This window comes from Rutilus rutilus (assembly GCF_951802725.1).
Source record: "Rutilus rutilus genome assembly, chromosome: 18".
NCBI classification, from domain to species: Eukaryota; Metazoa; Chordata; class Actinopteri; order Cypriniformes; family Leuciscidae; genus Rutilus; species Rutilus rutilus.
In genome coordinates, this window is record NC_140231.1 from 19474135 (window position 1) to 19483983 (window position 9849).

Here is a 9849-nt window from a genome sequence, read left to right on the forward strand (position 1 = left end):
CTGACCTCTTGTGGCACTGTATTATATGTGCATCTCACCCTGTGGCACTGAATGAGATTCTCCTATTGATCCACTGAGACTGAGTGTATTTTCTAAATTAATCATTGTCTATTTCAGCTTGATTGTCCAGTTTTTGCAGTGAACGTGATTCAGAAGAACCAGAGTTTCTGCACAACATGCATCGCCAAACTATTTAGCAAAAATAATGATCGTTTTCGAAAATGGATCAGACAAATAGAAAATGCTTAATTAGTTGGGCCAGTATTGCTGTGTTTAGCTAGTCAGGACACTTTAACGTACAATGCTGTAAATGGTGTTGTACATGCATGCTAACATCTCTCTCTGTCTGTTCTCAGGATCCGATATGGCCATCTTCTGTTTGCTGTGCGGGAAGCGCTTCCAGACGCAGACGGCTCTGCAGCAGCACATGGAGGTCCACGCAGGCGTGCGCAGCTACATCTGCAGCGAGTGCAACCGCACATTTCCCAGCCACACCGCACTCAAGCGCCATCTTCGTTCACATACAGGTCTCTCATCAGCTCTATACTACTTTAGTTTCTGTGTCTTAACGTCACGCATTTGTGCATAAACCAACAGCCTCAGGAGCCACATTTTTGGAATGAATCAGAAATACTCATTTGATTCTTTGAAGGTTTATGCACATCCGTCAAGCCAAATGATTATACACGCTGAGATGTGATTCACCCTGTAGAGTGTTTAAATCAGGATCCTGGTACAGTCATTGTGTCGGCTTTTTTTCCCACCCGTCATCTCATCACCTTCTGGATGGAGGTGGATGGAATGAAGATAGCAGGCTGAAGTGACATGTCATTTAGCGAAAGGCCACAGCGCTGTGATGGCTTGTGACAGCGCAGATATCACCCTCCCCAGTCGTGCTAGCCCTGCTATATGGCGGATTCATCCCCATGTGGCCAGGCATGCGGCAGAGCAGATGCGACGACTCGGGAACGGTCTCCATTACTGTCTCAGAATATGAGACGCTGGAAATGAATCCCATTTTCTCCAGAAAGCCTTTTTCACCCTTCGTCTCTGACCTTAAATAACAGTCTGATGTGTCAGAGTTGCTTTACTTGGCGGCAGCAGGAATGAATATTTGAAGCGAAAGAGGGAGATGAGCAAAGCCCGCCTGTTTACAGGCTGCCAGGCCGTTATTGGGCGGCTGATGGTACAAGACGGCCAAGCGCTTACTGTACTCACTTGTCCTCGTCCGACTGCACATCGGATCCGACGCTCCCGCCTGCACGCATAAATGTCAACGGTCTGCTTTGCCGCAGACGAGGCGGAGGGATATAGAGGCTGTGACGCAGTGTCGCGCTAGTTTGAACCCAATTCTCTGTGGGCGTGTATTAAATTACAATGAGCGCTAGCAAGCACCCCGTTTAATGTGATGTGGGGGCTTTTGTCAAGAAGCTGAAAGGGAAAAACTGCTATTGGCACTTGCAAAAACCACTGAAAATAAGTCTCTGATTTTTTTTTTTTTTTTTTTTAAGAGGACAAAAAGGAAGACTCTCTGCTCGCGTTTTAAATCTCCTTTGATCTTCTTAATCTCATTCACAGTGTATTTTTTAATGCTGGAAAATGAGTCGCAGATATGATAAGCACTGGATATTCCTCAGAGCCGTGTTTCCCAACCCTTTTATCTTATTCATTCCCACAACACCATCAATAGGGCTCAAGTACCATTTCATCAATTCCACACCAGAAATGTTAAACTTATTGTGTACTTTACTAGTATATCATCTAGCATTAACGTAAATACAATTAAAGTCGCCATTATTACATTGATTTACTTTAAAAACAATCACTACTGTGTGTTACTCACCAAGTGGCCTATATACAACTTCGTTTGCCTTTCAACCATATACTTTCTCAAAAACTTTTAATTTTGCAGATGTGACGTTAAGTTCATAAAATGTGGGTAACTTTCTTTAAATGTTGCAGTTCAGTCCAGGAAATTTAAATTTGTACTTATGTTATACATGCAATACTTTGGTTTCTGTGCTTTGTGACGTAAAGGGTGGGGGGGGGGGGATATAGTTCATGGTTTTGAAATGTCGTCCTCAGAAATCTGCTTCTCTCTGATGTCTTTAAATGTCAGCTTTACCATCACAGGAGTAAATTACATTTTAAAACGTATCAAAATAGAAAACATTTATTATTAAATTGAAATATTTCACAATATTGCAGTTTTCACATTATTTTTGATCAAATAAATTCAGCCTTGGTGCATTAAATGAATAGTGCACTAAATACATAAAATTGTAGAATAATATATAATAATTTGACAACCCTTATTTTTTAAGTTGTATAGGTTAAAGTGAGCAAAATCAATGTATTTTCTGGGATAAATTACAACTTTGCTGAAACAATGATGCGATAGCTCGACGTATCCCTGATTTCCTCCATGTGTGTGGTGCCCACTCAAAAAGAACTTAAATGAGTGATTATGGCCCACACAGTCATTACTCAGTTATACAAACCCAGTCATACCTTGTCCTAAATGCTGATGCGGAACCAATTTTAACAGGATTTCAGAGAATGATTACACGCGTTTCCGCTGATTTGAGAGAGGAATTTCTGTTCTTGAATGTACTTGCTCATGTACGTTTACAGGCGCACACAGTGTGAGCGAACGCTGGCATCCATTAGGGCTGATAATCATGGCAGCCCCCTCGCCCCCCCCCCCCCCTCGATTCCGCATGCTGCCGGCCGTGCCTCGTTAATATTCCGTTGTTGTTCTGTGCTTGTGTTTTATTCGGAGCCCATTTTCCATCTGCGGCGGGTGTTTTGTGTTCGCAGCTGTGTTTGATAGTGCAGCCCAGTCGAGACCCTGGCAGTGATGGATCCTTGATTTACGCTGCTTAGCGCATAATGAACTCGGCCCCTGCCTTAACGTAAGCCTTGGCCCTGCCAGGCGGCTGGCGGTGCCCGCAGACCCCGGCCAGGTACGCCACCGCAGCAGTCCCCTGGGGCATGGGGACGCATGTGGCAGCCCCCAAGCTTTCCAAATGTCTTTCCCGCCCTCTTTGTGCCTCGCAGCCACCAGACTTACACACAGACACAGAAAGGAACTGAAGAACACGCAGTCGGTGACAGCATCTTGATCTATCACCTTGTATCTTTACTGCCTCAAAGCTTAATGTATTCCAAACAAAGCAAAGCCGGCAAACAGAATTTGATAAGCAAATTGCCTTCTGTTTATAGCAGTGACATGCTCCATTTACATAACAGGTAGCCTTAAAAAAAACACCGACGATATGAATTTGTGCCTTGTGGTATCGAAAGAGAGCTGTCACAAATTATTTTGTCAAATAGAGATTAAAGATGCTTTCACCAAAGGGTAGAAACAAGCCTGCGGATTTAACTCATGGTTAGTTTTCTGGAGGCTAGCGCAGATGTCTTCGGTTGAAGAGCCAGCTTAGGCGCAATTAAAGTCAGGTGAATTTGGTGTGATTGCTATTCTCGACGCGTGCCGGAGAGTCAGGGAGCGTGATGGATTGTGTTCTCTTCTGCGGAGGAGGCGTTTTGAAGCGCCAAATTTCGTTCAGCAACTGATAACTTCATGCACACAAATAAATACTGTCACTTTTATTGATTTCTGAAATGTATGGTGTTTTTTTTTTTTTTTTTTACTGTTTCGTGTTGTATTTTTTTTTTCTCCCTGCATTTTTTTTCCCTCCCATTACTGGCAAAGCAAAGGCTGTGGAGCCCGAGCAGCCGTGTAAATGTGAGGCGTTTAGCTGCGTCTCGCCACAAAACGTGCCTGAGGAAATTGACATTGTCTGGTAACGGGAGGCGGCGAGAGTCTGAGCATGACAGTACATAACGAGAAATGCAATTTATTCCCAGGCACGGTGCCGCTCGGACAGCCAGATAATGAAACGCGTAGGTCATAGACGATGACTTAAACCCTTCGCACAGAAGTGAAATGTATTAAATGTGGGGAACATTACACGCCTGGCAGAGTCGCGCATCTGTACGGACAGAGAGTGATATATGGTTAGCTGATATGGAGACACAGAAACGCAATTAGTGCAGAGAGCAGAAAAAGAAACACCCCCGCATATCATAATATCACTGATTACTGACCTCTGAATATCCATTACAGAGCAGGAAGACAGGACGATATAGCCGAGATGACCTATAACAGACAACTGGTGATTGGTGTAATGGCTTAATTTAAAATAAATATCATAGTCCAGCTGTATAATGCTTTGTGAATGGAGAAAAATCACTTGTGCTATTGTATAGGTATTTTTTTGATATTTTTTGAAACATTTTTATTTGACAGCCTTTTGTATGTTTATCTGGTTGAAATTAAATGTGTTGCGATAATACTTTCTCATGTCCGTTTTACACTGATACATGAGTTGTTTTTGTGCAAATAATCCATTGGATTATTTCCAATGTATATCAGTGTAAAACAGGGTATAAAGTCAGTGTAAACAATGTATTTCTTTAGCTCTATCAAAACATAGTTTGAGTATCACACCCAGCACAACATTGCCATTTGTTGTCACTAGACGTACAGAAATGACACCTTTAAGTGTAATTTAGGGGTGAAATAAGGTGATTTATTGTTTGATTACCATTAACTCATACTGACCGGATCTCTGTTCAGCAGGTGACCACCCGTTTGAATGCGAGTTCTGCGGAAGCTGCTTCCGAGACGAGAGCACGCTGAAAGGACACAAGCGCATCCACACCGGAGAGAAACCCTATGAATGTAACGGCTGCGGCAAGAAGTTCAGCCTCAAACACCAGCTAGAGACCCACTACCGTGTCCATACAGGTACTGTGCACTGCTTCCTGTTTATCAAGCCTAGAGAAATGGGAACGTTAACATTATAGACCTCCCCGGTTTTTAATAACACTTTTGATCCAGTAACATGCCCTACTTAAATCACGTTAAGCGCTGCAGAGGTATGTCGCAGCTTTCTGTCATCCTTGTCAGCAGGTGAGCATCATATCTGATCTTTTAACCAGTTCTGCGGCCGATGCCAGTGTAGGCCATGCCTCTGTTTGGCTTCAGACCTGTGTAAAGAGCCCCCTTTCCTCTTGTTAAGGTGATATCTGATTGATTCTCACGTCTTGGCGCTCTGTAAAGCCCACACCAAAGGGCAGGCCATTTCCAGTGCTGTCAGCTCGCTCTTTGACAAGGGGATTAGTGCGGTACTGTAGAGACCAGGTCACACAACGGGCACCCAAACTGTCCCCTCCTCTCTGCCACTCAAAAAAACGATACCGTTAAGCCAAACTATCAAGAAAGCCCGTCAAATAATTGGCTTCTTTGGGGTGGGGATGGAGCAAAGCCTCGGCGGCGAGCACACAGCTCCCGAGATAACAAGAACAACGACAAGCTCACAGTCAAAGGCCACCGCATGCAAAAAGGGAGCCGCTTGATGAAGCATCGACATTGGCAGCACCGCTGGCTGTCGATGGCCAATCAATAACCCGGCTCCATTTGCAATTCATTATTGCCTGGTTATCTGAGGCTGCCCTGTTTACAGTGCAGTTAAAGTACACTGACCACACGTGCATGTATCACTGGAGTCCCTACGGTTTAATGACCGTCTCATTAGGCCATCTGCATACGCAAACGCAGACGGACGTGACATTGCTCGAACCTCCGAGGTCAAGGTTCCTCAATCCCGCCGTTAAACAGAAGACCTGAGCAAACAACGCAGAGACTTTGCATTTCCCAGGATGCCTTTACCCAACACAAGCATTCTTCAATCCTCAACTTATCAATGCTTTCCCTAGTGACATTTTTAAAGGTCAACGTTTAGATGACTTATTTTCACTGTCAGGGGAAATGTGCTGCGCTTTGCGTTACAGTCTCTTTAAGAGGTTTCTTAAATAGCAACTTTCTGAACCAAAGACAAATTTGCTGTTTAACTATGTGGTTGTTTTGTCCTATGCAACATTTACTGCTGTTCCATGTATTTTGTTTTGTTTTTTGTTTCTGAATGCTGCAAAATTGTCATACACTTATTCTGTTTTGAGACAATAGAGGGAAAATTAGTTGTATAGACAAATTTCCTCAAATTTTATGCTCACCAAGGCTGAATTTATTTGATCAGAAATACAATTAAAAATTTTGTCAAATGTTATTAAAATGAAAATATATTAATATATTTTAAAATGTATTTTGTAATTCATTTGATTTAGATAATTAAGATGAATTTTCAGCAACCATTACACCAGTCTTCAGTGTCTCGTGATCCTTTAGGAATCGTTTTAATATGCAGAAGAAACTTTTCTTTTTATTAGCAATGTTGGTTGCACTTTATTTTACATGTACTTACAGTGTAGTTACCTAAGAAAGTACTGGTTAATATAAGGTAACTACATGGGTTCAAGGTTAGTACCTAGTTATTACCCAGTTATTGTAATTGCTATAAGTACATAGTATGTACATGCGGAACAGGACTCTAAAATAAAGTGCAACCGCAATGTTGGAATGTTGACTTCAATGCAGATGAATATTCCTGTCTGTTCACAAATATAAAAGCAGAACCCATTGTACAACATCTCTTGATGTGTCTTGCAAAGTCCTGACATTTTGTATTCTCTGTGCAGGTGAGAAGCCGTTTGAGTGCAAGCTCTGCCACCAGCGCTCCAGGGACTACTCGGCCATGATCAAACACCTGCGCACCCACAACGGAGCCTCTCCGTACCAGTGCACCATCTGCCTGGAATACTGCCCCAGCCTCTCCGCCATGCAGAAGCACATGAAGGGCCACAAGCCTGAAGACATCCCCCCGGACTGGAGGATAGAGAAGACTTACCTGTACCTCTGCTATGTCTGAAGGGGGGGGGGGAGGGAAGTGGAGTGGGAGGGCGAGGGGTTAAAGCACCTGGAAACACAGTCAGGAAATGGACGGATTTGTCGGATGGCAGAGGCAGAGTGAGAACGGGAACGAGAAAGACAGAAATCTTACCCATCAGTATCAAAAAAAAACAAAAAAAAGCATCATGTTGTAGCCGTTTGTCCGTTCACAGCACGGATCATATAGGAGGTTCATTCTCTACACGTCCGCTTAATACACTTAAATATGTCTTATATCAGTCAAACGACACACTTCAACAATGATCCCTCCCCTTCGTAAGGACGCCCTCTCCTGGTACACCATAGTAGTGTGAACGAGACACAATGTTTATCTCAGTGCACGAAGCACTTAGATCCGTCAGTGGTAACGTGCCAGTCAGGTACTCCACAGCAAATATGAACCGCCACGTTCATCAGGGTCATTACTGCAAACCGGGACGTAAGCTTCCTGCAAAACGTGTTCACGATGCCCAGCTTGACAGTCAGTGCGTAGATCCCTCCTATATGATTCACATTCATTAAGGGCTTATTGGTTTAACCAGTGTACAAATCAGCTAAGCTCTCAGTACTCTACTTATCAATGTCATTTCACTTTTTTTTTTCTTTTTCTCCTCTCGGCAGAGCTTCGTGCCGCATATTACAAGCTAACTTCACGACGACAGTTTTTGTTTGATGCTGATTTCTCAAGCGCCACATTTCAAGTACATGTTCACGTTAGCTCTTTCTTTGCGCCCAAGTCTGAAAAGCAGTTAACCGTTTGAAACTTGGCAATACATACAGAACATCCATTACACACTAGACATCTAATCAACTGTTTATGCTGTTGTTATAGAGACCAAAATGATGACTAAAGCTGCTTTTGTCAGTGGCTTGTAGACAGAGAGGCACTGTGACGTACAGGGGCTCGTCCGCACATATCCGTGCGTTCGCAGGTGGTCGCAAGGCTCGGGAACGCTGGGATGAAAGAACAGAGCAGATCAACTCTTTTGGTTTGATTCCTTTCGCTTTGTCTGTGTTTCCTATTATTACCTTGATTTATTTCAGCACATCGTACTTGAATTACCTCGTTTTTTTGTTTTTTTTTGTGACCTCATGTGCTAGTGTTTTAATTTTTCCTTTGTATATTTGATCGTTTGCTTTGCGTTTGTCCTTCGAGCAGGGGAGATATTGAAGTGGCGTGCGCTTTTAAGTACTTAAGAAATTAAGTGCCGTGGTGAAGAGAGATTATTTGTCTTTTGTTTTGTTTATTTTCTTTGCATTAATATTACCAAACTTGGTATTATGTTTGTTTTACTAACCCTGCTTGTTGAAGAGCTTGTGGGTTTGGTTGTTTTTTGTAAGCTACCTCTAAGTTTTGTTTCTTTTGGTTGTTTCGTTTGCAAAAAGCACATTACTGCGTTTTGCATTATCGCAACTTCATCTCACGCTTTCAAGTGTTGTATGTCGGAAGCGAAGAATATGAAAGGGTAAGATTTGCTTATAGGAAAAGTGGATTACAAAAAAAAAAAAAGAGTCATAACTTTCCCTATCAGTCCCCCCCACCCCTGTAAATGTTACCTTAAGAGCAGAAAAGAGATTTCTGAAGCCTTAAGTTCGGGGTCGGAGTTGATCTGGGAGGTGCGTATGGAACAAGTGAAGTGTAGTACTTTAAAGTCTGAAAAAAACAAAACAAAATGTTAAACTTGAAAATATGTGAATAGAATTGTAGTTTTGTAATGTGAAAAAAGAAGGTTCACAGTGCGTGAGCCACCAAGAACAGGTCATATACAGCAGTGCATTGTGCGTTGGACAATTGGGACTGCAAGTGGTAATCAAAGATGAAAGGAAGGAAGGAAAAAAAAAAAACTCAAATCCTGTCAGTTGACATGTTTCTTTGTATGAGTGTAGTCCTGAGCAAGAGCCAACAGAGGCCATTTGATATATAAAATTGTGATATTTTTGTATTAAGTGTCAGTCCCTTTTTCCATTTGTTGAGGTTGCTGCGGGGCAAAACTTTGTAGTTCTTTTTTTATATCATTATTCTCTGGTTTGAATCGTTTGCCTTGCTCCTCTTCTGTAATGTTGGACAGTGCGTGATCCTATAGTGATAAATGTTGCTTTCTGGATGTCAATACATTGCAGGTGAAGGACTAAATCAGCCACATTCTCCTTTGTGAAAATAACAACGAACGAACGAAGAAAAAAAAAAGAAAAAAAATGAGGTGATGCCAATGATCAATTCCATTGCACACGATCTCTCAAACAAAACAATCAATGTTGCCAACGTTTTGTTTTTTACTTGAAGTGACAAAAAAAAAAAAAAAAAGAAGGGATGGGAAGACGCATCAAAGGAAACGTAATTGTTGTGTGTCTTGCCGTTGTTTTCTGGAAAACACTGTGAGTTCGGGCATCTTTTGCCCCCTGTGAGAATTTTAAAAAACTAGTAGCTCCATGAAATAAGGCAGAAATATATATTTTGTTCTGTAAATGGATAATGTCGACTGATGTTAAATGGGTAAAACAGAGTTTTGCTATATGTGGCACCGATACGAGATATTAAGTCACATGCTAGTGTAACACTTTGATTTTGTACTTTGCTTTGAGTGTGTGTTTGAGGCTGAAAGAGTGTGTATTGTGTGTGCGTGCGCGTGAGAGCACGTTAGTGTCAAATGCACTAATCTGAAAGTCATGTTCTATGCCACTTTTCTCTCACCGTGATTTAAAAAAAAAAAATATTGGCATTGATATAGTTCTTCCCTCAATGTTCTTCGGATGTTTCTGTAATATCTTTGTGCCTAAATGAAATTGTTCAACAAATTGTTCACATATATCTGCTTAGTTTCTGTATTTTCAAGAAAATTATTGGTGTCTTCAGGGCTCCAGGGGTGCCATGATGATCTCAGATCGATTCACTTGTTTCAATAATTATCATTTGGTCTATTTTCAGTGGCTCCGCTGGCGACCGATCGAATGCAACAAGCGTTGTAGTGTTTTATACACAGTCCGAAAAGACGAGC

The 9849-nt window shown here is 42.0% G+C and overlaps 1 protein-coding gene across 2 annotated transcripts in view; it reads left to right on the top strand.

The window, feature by feature from the left end:
- Positions 1 to 9161, top strand: part of zbtb16a (zinc finger and BTB domain containing 16a) — a 107440-nt gene extending 98279 nt beyond the window's left edge. Inside the window, exons 5-7 of one of the 2 annotated variants that reach the window (XM_084386280.1) lie at positions 357 to 527; positions 4643 to 4813; positions 6604 to 9161. In XM_084386280.1, the coding sequence (XP_084242406.1) occupies positions 357 to 527; positions 4643 to 4813; positions 6604 to 6833 (572 nt within the window). In that variant the 3' untranslated portion in view covers positions 6834 to 9161. The remainder of the gene's footprint in view (positions 1 to 356; positions 528 to 4642; positions 4814 to 6603) is intronic. The other variant, XM_084386281.1, reaches the window with a different exon arrangement.
- Positions 9162 to 9849: the final 688 nt, after the last annotated feature.